General features: G+C 43.1%; 2 protein-coding genes across 2 annotated transcripts; one reads left to right on the top strand and one right to left on the bottom strand.

The window, feature by feature from the left end:
* Nucleotides 1-776: 776 nt before the first annotated feature.
* BLZF1 (basic leucine zipper nuclear factor 1) lies at nt 777-5,888 on the top strand. The gene is made up of 6 exons (XM_008941108.1): nt 777-795; nt 1,592-2,031; nt 2,614-2,813; nt 3,930-4,058; nt 4,610-4,829; nt 5,703-5,888. Exons 1-6 carry the CDS (start codon nt 777-779, stop codon nt 5,886-5,888), a joined length of 1,194 nt encoding a protein of 397 aa, XP_008939356.1.
* Nucleotides 5,889-8,234: 2,346 nt separating this feature from the next.
* On the bottom strand, nt 8,235-12,809 carry CCDC181 (coiled-coil domain containing 181). The gene is made up of 5 exons (XM_008941107.1): nt 12,681-12,809; nt 11,413-12,381; nt 9,490-9,636; nt 8,704-8,858; nt 8,235-8,397 (listed from the first exon to the last, which is right to left on the bottom strand). The coding sequence occupies exons 1-5, from the start codon at nt 12,807-12,809 to the stop codon at nt 8,235-8,237; spliced, it is 1,563 nt and encodes a 520-aa protein (XP_008939355.1).
* Nucleotides 12,810-13,344: the final 535 nt, after the last annotated feature.

Below are 13,344 nucleotides of genomic sequence, written 5' to 3'. Positions count from 1 at the left end.
CTGCGGCCGGGACCGGGACCGGGTCGGTGGTGGTGTTCCGAGGCCTGACTGAGCCGCGTCGGTTCAGGGTTTCCGCTGCCGTGTGGGGGGTTGTGCAGTGAAGGAGCGGGATCATCCGCGGGTGGTCTCGGAGACAGCGGATGAAACCAACCGCCTGTAATCACTTTGTTTTGGTGAGTGTTCGTGCCTGCCCCTGGGCAGCTTTGTTTCCATCCTCCTCGTTGCCTTCGGGTGAGCAGAGATCATCCATTCAAAGTGATGGAACCGTTGTGGTGAGCAGGACGTTGGGTATTAAAGGAGCAAAATCACAGCTCCAGCTGTAGAAGCAACAGAGAGTGAGATGTTCCTGTGTTTATAGTTTTGGGAAAGCTCGAGGAGGGAAAGATGGGGGTTTTTTTTGTCATCTGGCCATCAGAGAAGATAAACTTGCCTTCCACAAAGCAAAAAAAGAAATATATTGATGATGTACCAATATATATTGGGATATACCAATACCAAACAAATGTTGTTAGTGACAGATCCTAGAACAAGGGGATGAGTGACCTGGAGGCTTTCTCCTTTCAACTTTTTGGCTCCTGGTGTGGTTTTTTATTATCATTTGGGTTGGTTTGGGTTTTTTTCCCCTTGGTTTTGGTGTCATTTTGTTCACTGGAGCTTAGAGGCTGTACTGGATAACAGGGGAATCCAAGATGAACTGTCACTTGTACCTTGGTAAAGATTCCCCCACACTTTTTTTTCTCAGAGTTATGGAGGAAGAGGTGACTGCTCCAGAGAAAATGACATCTCTAGAAAAAGGTAAGTGCTTCACATGGCATCTGAGCATTTTTGGAAGGAAGGCAGTGCCTGTAGCTGTGTTCTGAGAAGCTTCCTTGCCTTCACTCCTTGTAAGGAAACTTTATTTCAGTGACATTTCGGCTGAGAACTCGGTGAGCTTGAATAAAATGAATTTCAGTAAACATTCCCAGGCATCTTGGGGGATTGAGAGCAGAATGCTGGGGTCTTTTGAGTAGAAATGAAGCAGAACTGGCTTCTTAGCTCTTCTTAAACCTTCACTTGAACCACTAAAACACGTGGTAGGAAGTACTTCAGTCTGCTAAACTTCTTCAGCTGTTAGTGCTATGCAGCCAATAGCTGCTTGTCCTTTAATTCTTGGGTTTAAAATGAGACTGCTGATTCTGCCAGCTCCCAAAACCTGATTTGGCTTTCAGCCTGGGAGAAATATGGTCAAGAATTTTCTTTGTACTGTCTCTTTTCATGTCTGCCTTTAATTCTGTGTGGCAGAAATCAAGAGGGATAATCAAGAAATCAAGAGGGATAATCAAGAAATCAAGAGGGATAATCAAGAAATCAAGACTGATAGAATTCAGATAGATGTTTGTGTCTTGGACTGTTAATATTGATGAGCAACACACACTTGATTAAGGACTTTTCTGACCTCTCCTTGCTAATTAATTGCTGCTGCAAAGGACTCTTGTACACGTGCAGCGTGCAGTTAACCTCTGTAAGCTTGAAGCCCAGAAATTAAGTTCCAGTGAGACTTTCAGAACAGGAAAAGTGGTAAACTTTCCCTCTGTCCTTTCTAACTTTTTAGCTGATGATGGCTCCTCCCCCATCCGAGGCCCTGGAGATGGGATGGAAACAGAGCAGAGAGCTGGGGGGCTGGAAGGAGCCCCTGGAGGCAGCGCCACCCCCCGCCACGTGCCCCCCAGCCCCCCTCAGAAGCCAGTCCCTGCCCTGAGCCCTGGGGTGCTGCAACTGGGTAAAGTCCCTGCTGAGAAATCCCTGGAGATTGAAGCCATTCGTATACTAGTCCCCAAAGCAGCCATCACCCATGTGGTCCCAGCCAAAACTAGCAAGGTGGCTAAATCACTGGGGCTTAAAGGAGACACCTTGCAGCAGTCAGATGGAGCCACAGACCCCAAGAAAGAGCAGCTGGAGCTGAAAAATGCCATCCAAAAGCTGAAGAACTCAGAGAAGAGGCTGCTGCAGGATAAAGAAGGGCTCTCAATGTTGCTGCGTGTGCAGACAGAGGTAAGAGGGGAGAGGGGAGAGGTGTCTTCTCTGCACTGCTTTATAGGAGCAGCTTGTGGATGTCCCCCCAGGGAACTGCTGGGACACTCCAGCTTAAAGAGTTTGCCTTTTGAACTCCTCAGCTCAGACACAGAGCAGCAGCACATGCAGGTAATGCAGTGGCAACAGCTGGAAGAGCCAAAGGCTTGAAGCTGGGCAAAGCACATCAGGAGGCTGCAGGGAAATGGGTCTTGATTTTTCTCCTCAACCCCACCACTAAGGGAGAAAAACATTGTGCCATTGAAAGGGTGACTAATTTTCCACATAATTTCTGGATACTTCAATCCTTTGTTACCTTATTGATTCAGGACTTGAATACTACTGAAACTTTTGTGTAGCAAGCTTTCATTCTTTGGCTTCTGTTAAAATTCAAACAAGACTGAATTGAACATTCTGATATCAAATATTTACGCTCACTTGAGTGGTTTGTGAGCCCTTCACATCCTGCACAGTGGCTGTGTGCCCTTCTGGCAAGGGAATCTGCTGTGAGCAGTCTGCAGTGGCTTGGCAGGAGGTGCTCACTCCCTGCTGCTCTGCTTGCAGGTGAATCGGGAGCTGAAGAAGCTGCTGGTGGCCTCTGTTGGGGATGATCTCCAGTATCACTTCGAGCGCACGGCTCGGGAGAAGAACCAGCTCCTCCTGGAGAATGAAGCCCTGGGCAGGAATCTGTCTCAGCTCTCAGAGCAGTTGGAGAGGATGTCCATACAGTGTGATGTGTGGAGAAGCAAATTCCTGGCAAGCAGGTATTGCCTCTCACAGAGCTCTTCCACAGTGTTCTCCTGAAGTCTTTTATTGCACGTGCCCCTTGCAGTGCCTGGCAGGGTGTTGTGTGTGCAGAGGGCAGCCACAACAGCTATTCTGACACCTACAAAGAAATCTGAGTGTAGAGAAAAGGGACAAAGAAACTCAAGATCCTTATAGATCTGAATAGTTCTGCTTTTCAAAGCTGGTCCTTTTCAAGGGGTCCTAAACCTCCTGAAATGGTAACTATAGTTCTGGTCAGAACAGCAAGAGATGTTCCTCGTTCTGCTAGACTGTGTGGGGTTTAGGGTTTAAAAATGTCTTCCAGGACAGCTGTCTTGACTTGTCTTCAAAATAATTAGCTTGATTTTCAGCCCCACTCTCTCCCAGTTTGATATAACCATCAGCTCACAAAGAAGTTGATTTGGTTAAGAACTCTGCTTAAGGTGAAGTTGATGGAAGTGTAGTTGTCTTAGCAGATCTGTAAAGAGTGTTCTAGGATTTTTAATCTACTGCACAGGGATATAACTGACTAAATTTTAATTATGATGCTTGATCCATATGAAAAAAACCAACTTACTGCTTGAAGGGTAATAGAATACAGTGTCCTTTCTTTCATTTGCTGTTAAGAGGTTTCAGCAGACTGAGTAAACACCAAATACTTGTGGTTCCATCTAGTTACTGCCCCTGAGAAGGGCCAAGAGGTGAATGGATGCAGTCTGTGGCCCAAGCTGAGAGAGCTGAGTATGAAAAGGTGTGACTGCAGCATGGCTGTGAGAACTGGGCTAGGAAAACATCCTGTATTCAGCTTTTTCTCTCTCAGGATCCTTGTCCACCATGTCCACTTACCCAAGGTGTTTTGAAACACCTGTTTTGTCTTAAGTGCCATAAGATTGTTTAAAATCAGCAAGTCAAAACACAATCTTGCACTTGCATTCACTGTGATTGAAGATTAATTAGTGCTTTGTAATTAGGTTGACACAGGCTCTGTAGGAGGGAGAGGAGCAAGAGCGGCAGCTTCACCCTTAGCTGGAGCTGACCAAGTACAACCTGTAGCAGAATAAAAGTGACTTTCAGACTGCTCACTTAAGAGTCCTGATGGGAGATCTCTTCTGCAGGGTTATGGCTGATGAGCTGAGCACCACCAGAGCCCTCCTGCAACGACAGAGCAGGGATGCCCAGAGTGCCCTCCAGGACCTGCTGAGTGAGCGTGACCAGTTCCGGCAGGAGATGATTCACACCCACAAGTAGGATTGCCTTTTTTTTTTGTCCCTAATCCAGACTACCTCTGCCCAAATTTCATTTCTGTCAGTTTATTCTAGGTCAGGAGAATCAAATAACTTTCCCCTGTTTCAGTAATACTCAACAAAAGGTGTTTGTGCTGATGGATAATAGTCACCTCTCAGTCTTGGAGCTGAAAAAGGCCTCAGGGGTAACACCCTGTAGAACTGACATCCCACCTATCCCCAGGCTTCCTGCATTTAACCACTTAGTGTCTTGACTTAAATTTCCTCTCTCTTCTTCCAAAATATACAAATGATTCTACCTACTTTGACTTTTTAGTGCTTATCCTGCCAGATGTCAAGTGAGTTTTACCAGCATCATAATACCACGTTGGTGAGGCCTTGCCTTGGAGAATAGCCTGTTTGCCTCCTTGGTTTTAAACACCTTTTTCCTTTTTCTGTTGGTTCACATTTAACTTGTGCAGTAAGTCCTAAACAGTTCCTCTGTGTGCTGATAGTACACAAAAAAAAACCCAAAACACTAATAGTGCTTTTTTTTTTTCCTTCCTGCACAGGCTGCTGGAGGAGTTGATGGTTTCTCTTCAGTGGGGGAGACAACAGACATACTATCCTAGTGCCCAACCTTACACTACAACAGAGCTGGCAGCTGTGAATTGTAAGCTAGCCAAAGCTGTGAGCTCACATCTCCTTGGAAACACCAGCACTAACAGTCCAAAAAACACCTCAACGGCCGTGGAGTTCTGCAATACCCCTGCTGAGAAAATGGCTGAAAAGGTAAGAGCTCTTCCTACACCCCAGCCTGTCAGCATGGAACCTTCTTTCCAGCAAGAAATATCTTGCTTTGTGTCCACTACTTACATCTTGCTTTTTGTCAAAAGCTATATGCAGCTGAAATGTGTTGAATAGAGCTGTCTCCCTTATTTAAAACAAAAAGACAACACCCTCACCCCACCCCAAAATAAAATACCAAAACCACACAAACAAAACCACAAAGAACTCCAAACAAAAAAAACCCAAAGAAACAAAAAAACAAGGGAATGATAAGCAGAACAAGAATAAATAATATGATGATAGCTGCTGTTTCCTTCTCTGTCCATAGCACCACAAATGACTGGGTCAAAATTTGTTCAGTGTGTTAGGGGGCTGCCCCTTGAAAATAATTAGCTGAGTTTAAAACCACGACTGGGAGAAGAGATTCAGGTAGGAATAAGTCATAACACTCCAACTGTAGTTTCTGTTGCCCTAAAACCCAGTTTTCTTGAAAGCAGGTGGAAGCACAGAGAGAAGCTATGTGGTTATCTTTCAAGATAAGGTCCCACAGTAGGAGGCTTGATGTTTAAGGAGCAGACTAACAGTCAAGTCTGAAAGCAGCTGAGTAATAACTGAGCAGCAGGAGGCTCACAGGGATCTGTGTTGTTCTTACCTGCTAAAAAGATCAGAATTATTTTTATTCTCAGTAAATAGGATTTCTGATAGACATTAATAATTTATAAACAGTACCTAGTGTCTTCATACTGAGGGTCTGAAGATGGATGTTTAGTTTTCAACTTGGAAAAATTGCTTTTGAGAGCAGGAATCCTTTTTAGCTGTTAGAGAAGGGTTCAACTTCACAGATGCTTTTTCAGTCTCAATTTTTTCCATCCTTAGGTGCTACGTGCACTGGATCCAGCTGCATGTACAGAAACCTCACCAGAAGTTTCTTTTTCTGAGACCTCTCCACCCTCCTTCCTTTCCACAAAGAAGCACATTGGAAGGTTTCACCCATACACCAGATATGAAGATGTAACTTTTAATTGCTGCCATCACTGCCAAGGGGAGCTGATAGCCCTTTGAAAACACAGCCAGTGCAACTGCCCCTGTACTCCTTTTTCCTGCTGAAGAATGACACTAGTGGATGTTCAGCCACCTTCCCTTTTCCCTGTTTCTGTTTCTCTGCCCCTTGACATCAGGATTTCCTTCACCTCTGGGATATTTCTACTACTTTTTCAGTCTGGAAAGCTGCTTACTGTCTTCTACAAAGGCAAGACCAAAAAAAATGTTATGCTGGTCCACTTTGTAGAGCATGGAGATGCCACTGACTGAGGTTTATAGTCTTGTTAGCAAATAGCAGTGAGTTTCTCTTTAGGAGACACAAGCCTGAATGTACCAAAGTAAATGAAATGCTCATAAATTATGTTTAACAAGAAAAAAGGGCAATGGGAAATGGTCAGCTCCATGCATTTTTTTTTATAAAATCTTAGCCACAGTGATGAATTGTCTTCAAGTCTGTGTTCAGCCTTTTAAATTTAGTAATTAAAAATGAATATGTGCAATGGTTCTTCCTAGCTCTCAAGCTGTGAAAGTAGGAGCCTAGAAGTGTTGCAGCCCTCCTGGCAAGAAGAGGAAAGAGTTTGAATGAACTTGAGCTGTAATACACAAACAGTAACTGGTTTTAAATAGATTCTGTCAGGGGATGTTATTCTTCTGTTTCCATAAAGCTAAAATAATGGATTTTTCCATCTGTTTCAGCTGCTGAGGTGAAGCTGTGGCATAGCAGCAAAGGCAGACTGATATGCCTCCTTTAATACAGAGTGCTAAAACCTGGCCTAGCATTAGAACTCAGCCCTTGCCCAAGGTCTTCCTGGGAATTAGAGGAAGCTGAAGTGAAGCACTAAGTTTGCACAGGTACTGGGAAAACAGAAAATGATTTTTTTTTAATTTGTATGGTTTTATAATCCTGATGTAGATTGGAAGACAACTTCTAGCAGATCATCTGCTAAATCCAAAGAAGTCTATTTAAGTTGCAAATAGAAAGAAAGGATCCAAATGTGCAATTTCTTGGTTTTAATCCCAAATTTATGAGGTGGCCAGGTAAAAGTTCTTGCTGTTGCTGGCCATGCTTTGGTTTGTCTGAAGAGGGTTACAATAAATATTCTTTGCTTACTTTCAGGTTGCCCTTTTGGATTGAATACAGCTGTATTTCTGACCTTGTTTTCTCTGCGGCCTAAAAGGAACTATGGGACACTGAACTGTAAAACCCTTCACTGGTCTGAGGTAGTGAAGCAAGTGCTTCTTTGTAGCTCCCTACCACTTGGGAGATAGCCTGAACCTCTGCAAACTTCCCCCCTGCATTTGCTTGCTAGGCAGAAGCAGCATTTCTTGCCCTTTGGAGTCAGGGGAAGGCCTCTGTTACTCATGTTCCTCATTAGAATGTGGTATTTTCATTCCTCACCCTTGCCCTTTATGCTGGCAAAAGCTGCAACCCCTCCAGTCTACCACCAGTCCTCTCTCAAGAAGTCTACAGCTATCTCCAAAACAGCAAGAGAAAAATAGTAATGGCAAATTTGCTTTGCATCTACTGCACTTCTCCCCATTCCAGTATTTCTGGAGAACTCTGTGGGAAAACAGAAAAACAATGCCAGAAATCTGTTGGACGTGCAGCTGGGTGGAATTCTCACATTCCACTAACTGCAGGTTCTCTGACAAGAGTTGACAGTTTAGCTGGGTAAGGTTTATGTAGTTTATTACAATTAATTTAGCAAACATAGATACATAAACAAGGACTCCAGCTTCCTTGCTATTGGGAAAAGTCATAATTCACACCACCTCTGAATTTCATTAAATAGAAAACTACTGAATAGGACTCACAGAACTAGGTTGCAAAAAACTGTTGCACATTCACATACATGTTACCCTTCAGTGACCACCTTCCCTGACTGCAATTAGAAAATAGTCCCCCCCAGTCTAGTCAGAATTAACACCTGGTCAACAGATCAGTAGGAACTGGTACAAGAAACAGCATTTTCCAACAACAGAACACCTTGTACAATCTTCATCACAAACAGCAATACTGATCCAGCAAAAATTCAACGTTTTCCACAACAGCCTGCATCCAGGAATTCAGGGTGGAGCTGGGTATAAAGTGCCTTTGAAAGACAGGAATGTGTATTTGCCACCCTCATCCATAGATCTTGCACTCCTTTAGATTGGGTGAAACCAAGAAGATCCCTGAGTTATAGATAAAAGCAGGCTTTGCAATAAAATGACAAATAAATAGGTAGTAAAACCATTGTCAGTGAAGGTAGTTGTTAAACTTGCTTTAAAAACACCACAAAAAGTCAGTAGCTGTAAAGAGCAAAAGCTCAAGCCATACAAATTAAGAGGGTTAACCACCAAGAACTCTGTGATGACATGAAAATTTCAAGTGTAATGGTCTGTGAAACGAAAGGATTTGGGCTCTGCATTAATACAGTGGATGTTCTGCATCTGTTTGGCTCTTCTGGCTTCTAATCTAAGCTGCCTTACCCTCTCTTTAGCAGCTAGTTCTTCTGCTCGTTTCTCTTCTCTCTTTCTTTTTAGCCATCTGTGGAGAGAGAAAGAGGACTAGGAGTACTGAGAGTTGCAGCTGGAAGTGTTACACCCTCCCCAAAAGAGAGCTGCCCCCCATTTCAACACAGTCCCATTTAAATAGAGAGAATTGAATCAACAGAAGCCTGCTCCAGGACAGGGGAGAAGAGGCAGGGCAGAAGAATCCCCCTTTTTCAGCAGAAGTAATTCACCAACCAATAAGGAGTTGAGCAGCAAAGATGCACCATAAAAGAACTACAGCCTTAAACTAAGAGACTACAAAATTTTCAGGTATGATTTCCTTAGGAATGCCCCTACTCACTCTTTAAAGGCTCTGTTGCACTCCTCTGTCCTGGGGAAAAAGGCAATTCCCTCAGCTTGGCGTCTCAGCATTTCTAGCTGTTTCTCCTTCATGTGTTCTTGGTGCTTCTTTTTAAGCCATAACTTGAAGGCTTCTTCTGGATTCCTGCTCCTGTCCTATTTAAATAATAAAAAAAAGATATATAAACAAGGTTTATCACTAAATGACCCTCTGCTGGCATCCCCCATTCACAAAACATGCTTTAGAAGCACACTAGAACATGGGAGGTGCCCCTGCCCATGGCAAAGGGATTGGAACTAGATGATCTTTAAGGTCCCTTCCAATTCAAACCACTCTGTGATTCCATGTGCTAATCTGACATGGAATTCATACATCAGCAAGCATTCAAAGTGATATCTTAAAAGAAAAACCCTAATTTTTAGCTTTTCAAGCCCACTACTCCAAGGCAGAGGAATTTTAGAACTGGAGCTTCACGTTTGGGTCAGGTCGTGTGCATTAACTGCCTGCCAACAATTTCTGAGGGGAAGACCCTCCAAAAAGGTGTCCTGGCTGCTTGTTCACTGCAGGGTTCAATCAAGTCATTCTCCTGATAACAAGGAGCATCATTGTATATAAATATATATAGAAAAACATGCCAGACAATCGAGCTCTGAAAACAATGTCACCAAAATCTCTCTTATCACTGTAAATTTCCACATGCCTGGCTAAGAACAAAGGCTCAGAGTTTGGTTTATCCTGTTTAACAAGAGCACTGCAGATCCCAGTCCTGCTTGAGGGAGATCTTACTTTGCTGCTCAAATCTTCCAGCTCCTTGGCACGACGAATTCGTTTTTCTTCTTGCACTTGTTCTTTCTTCTTCTGCAACCAGGCTTTAAAAACCATCTCATTTTCTCTTCTCTTCTGTTCTTCTTGTTCCCTTTTCCTTTCTTCTTCCTTCAAGGCAACGTTTAAGAGAATCAGCTTCATCTGCAAAGGCCTTCACAGGCAATAAATAAACCACTTGAATTATAGGAGAGGCACAAAAATACTTAAGAAACAGGAATACTCAATGACTGCATCATAGTTGATGGTACTTTTAGGCAGAAACAAATATTCTGCAGTTCTCATTAGGTTCCAGTCCTTTTGGGTATAACCTTCTTTGTGATGACCTCCATTTCCATGCTACCACTTCACTCACAGACATTTCAATAGCACCAGGTGAAAATTCTGAACATTAAGCCCACCCAGTAGCTCTGATGGGCTTAAAATCAGTTTAAACTGATGGATTTTAAAAATGAATGCAGCTCTCAGGCTTGATGAACCACTAAAGCCCTAAAGGATATTTAACTACCTATGGACTGCAGGCACTACCTTCTAAATAAGGATTTTGTTTTTCTGGACATGAAGTTGTATTTACTTAAGGAGTATTAATAGTTTAACACTTTTTCCACGTTTACAAAATGAACTGATTGTTATAAAATGGAGAAAATTTGGGTTTTTTTTAATTATTAATTGCATTTTAGCTAATGATGAGTATCTACAAGGAGGAGAGAGGTTTTCAAACAACACTTCTGATTAGGACATTTTCTCAGGTTTTGAGTCTCTGACACAAAAGCTGCAATCCCCACTCATTTCAACACTCAGCAGATGGATTCCAGTCATGTCAAGAAAGGTTTCATGCCTGTGAAATCCATCACAGAATGGAAGAACCCATTCAGGAGTGAAGAAATAAGGCAATCCATTCTTACCTTGTGGTAAATCAGCCAACAGAGGGAGGGATTGAACACACAGTCAGGAAAATGACCCCCCCTTACCTCCACCACACTAGTTTGTGCTTCAAATATGCAGAGGATGGTGTCAAAAGATCAGTCTTGTGTGTGCAAAGGAGACACCTAAGTCATCTTCACACTTCATGCCCTTCATTACTGATCTTTGGTAAAGATTTCTGAAGTCCTGTTACAGCCAGGGGCTGACTCTTTATTAAATTTTATTTTTTTTCTGAATAAGGAGCTGAGAAAGAATTAAAAGTTGTGTGGGTTTTTTTTCTGATAATACACAAGATACTGATTTGATTTTCTAAAGGAGATTTTTTTGTTTTCTTTTTAAATTACTGCCTTTTATAGAAACAAGAAGAATAACCATAGTACTGGGAATATTTTATGTCTTTTTGTCCACTGTGTAGCACCCATATAAAACCAAAAACATAAAAGTAGTATCAATGAGCAGAGAAAGGGGGGAAAAAATCCTATTTTGCAATAAACTTACTCCAACATTCTGCCATGGAAAACCTTTACAGGAAAAAAGCATCCAGTCAACATGACTTCACCTGCAATGCATCTGGAGCAAGCCACAAGGCTCACCACTTGTGAGGCCAGCTGCACCTTCCCTTTGTCCCTCCTCACAGTCACTCTCCTGCCTCCCTCTTAGTTAATGACTGAATGCTCTCCCATGTGCTAATTGCCCCCTCCAGCACTCAGAGGTGCACCCACATTCCTGTGGTTAACCTGAGCTTATCCTGGGAGCAAGGCAGGATGTTTTGCCACTCTGTGGTGGTTCTCTTTTAAGGAAAGGAGTGTCAAGACATCCTGTACAAACTCCCAAAGAATTATTCTTATTATTACTGCCTGTTTTATCATGGAGGAATGGAGTGAATGCCCTCAATGGGTGCTCTCTATGAAGCAGAGGAACAACATGGTCACCGTGATCCACTCGTTGCCTCCAGATCTTTACCTCTTTCCTCAGTTTTTCCTTCCTCTGCTCCAACTGCTTCCTCAGTTCCTTCTGCCTGGGAGAGAGGCAGTAGGTGGAGCTCCTCACGGGCACATTTGCAGACTGCACCCTCTGTGGGGCCTTCCTTTTGCCCAGCCCCCTGGCAGCACCCAGAGCAGAGCTCGGCCGACGCTTGGGGTTCGAGGGAGGCTTAGGGAAGTACACAGAGGCTTCACCAGGAGAAGAATGAGCTCCTGGCCCTACTGGAGGGACCTCCTTCATTCTGGAGACAGCCCCAAAAGGACCACAGTGGGAAGACTTTGGGGATGGATGTTGAGTTTCAATATCAGTAAAAGAAACACTGATTGGAGGCAAGAAGCCCTGGCTTTCAATATCACGTAGGCTTAAGAGTTCAAACTTCCCATCTTTCTCCACTAGGATTTTACCATCCTTTTCCTCATCCTTGCCAGCACGTGGTGACAGTGATGTGCTCCCTTGTCCCATTTCATTGGAAATATGCAGCTGAGAGAGCCTGTTTGAAACATCATCTCCTCTAGCAAGATCAGGTTTACCAACTTCATCATCTTCTAGAGGAGGAACTTCAAGATCCACCAACTTCTCCTTAAATTTCAGTTTCCTTTCTCTGTTCTGGTCCACAGGAGCCTGAGTCTCCAGCAGCTTGTTGGCTTCTTCAATCTTCTCCAAGATGTAACGTTTTATTTCTTCATCCTCTTCCTCATCCAGTTCCTGCTGGTTTTCCAGCTTGGATTCCTGGATGGAGCTTTCACTGTCAGTATCAGACACATGGTCCCCCAGCTTAAGATCAGACCTGGATTCCAAATTTTCTTCCTTGGAGGGTCTCACTTTCTCATCTACAGCTGCCTCTGGAAGCTGATCTGGATTTTCTTCCATGTCCTCATTGTCTTCCTCCAAGTCATCTGCAACTTTAACACTCTGTCCTTCAACATCCTCTTTGTTTTTTTCAGGATTCTAAAAAAAATGAAAACAAACCAGTCTATTCTCCCAACAAAGAACAGGAAAAGAAACAGCAAGAGAGAAGAGCAGTTAATATAGTAACCAAATCACTGAATTGTTTTTCACTCTAATTCCAAATCCTGTTCCTTGTCAGAATTCAGTGAATGTCCCTACACATTTCAAACCCTATCCTTAAATTCTTTCCAAAAAAACAAACAAATCCAATTTTGTGCTTCTGATTTTAAATACTGCTCAAGTTTTGTCTTCTCAGGCAGCTTATGATGGAATCATTACAGCAATTTAATAACAGATACCTGTCCTTGCCCAAGGTTTTCCTTTTCTTCTTCATTAATGAGCCATTCAAGGTCCTTTTCAAAATCATCCTCATATTCTCCACTTTCTGTCATATTGGCTGGATCTCCTTGCTCCTCCTTGTCACTCATTTTGGTGACCTGTTAGAGTAATACTACAAACTGCAGAGGGGAAAAACAAATGGTTTGAAAACTCCAATGACACAAAACTACACAACATTGGGGCTCTCTCAGGGCACCCACATCAAATTTGTGAGCAGCATCAGCAGGCCCACGTCAGACACAACCACAGGACTGAAGGATCAGCAATGGATAAACATTTCTGGCCCTTCCAGCTCTGAGTATGACAAAAGATTTGAGTGAAAGCACATCAAGGTGACTCAATGTCTTGCAGTAAGTCTCTGACAGAGCTAAAACTCATCATCTCTTCACTGTTAATCTCCTGCTTGGACAAAAAGGCCACTGGATTATGTTTGTTAGAAGTACTATGAGCTTTCACTGCTCAGTTTTCACATTCTTGTTTTAGATCCACCAATAACAACACTGAAGGTGAGACACTATAAGGATGAGAATCTTTTAAACAATCTTTGAACAGCATAGCAGTCAAAAAAAAGCTCCTGTTCTCTTAGTACCCTCTGCTGTAGGCTAGGTCTAAGTGTCTCTAGGA

The sequence above is a fragment of the Merops nubicus genome, unplaced genomic scaffold, assembly GCF_000691845.1.
Source record: "Merops nubicus isolate BGI_N331 unplaced genomic scaffold, ASM69184v1 scaffold42725, whole genome shotgun sequence".
In the NCBI taxonomy this organism is placed as follows: domain Eukaryota; kingdom Metazoa; phylum Chordata; class Aves; order Coraciiformes; family Meropidae; genus Merops; species Merops nubicus.
Note: the sequence above shows the minus strand (reverse complement) of the source record. Positions and strands in the feature narration are given on the sequence as shown.

Coding starts and splice junctions, on each gene's coding strand:
- BLZF1 (XM_008941108.1), top strand. Junction 2,814..3,929: donor AGCAAATTCCTGGCAAGCAG/GTATTGCCTCTC, acceptor TCTCTTCTGCAG/GGTTATGGCTGATGAGCTGA. Junction 4,830..5,702: donor CTGAGAAAATGGCTGAAAAG/GTAAGAGCTCTT, acceptor TTCCATCCTTAG/GTGCTACGTGCACTGGATCC.
- CCDC181 (XM_008941107.1), bottom strand. CDS start 12,809: ATGAGTGACAAGGAGGAGCAAGGAGATCCAGCCAATATGACAGAAAGT. Junction 9,637..11,412: donor AGGAAAAACTGAGGAAAGAG/GTAAAGATCTGG, acceptor GTTGCCTTGAAG/GAAGAAGAAAGGAAAAGGGA. Junction 8,398..8,703: donor TGCAACAGAGCCTTTAAAGA/GTGAGTAGGGGC, acceptor CTCTCTCCACAG/ATGGCTAAAAAGAAAGAGAG.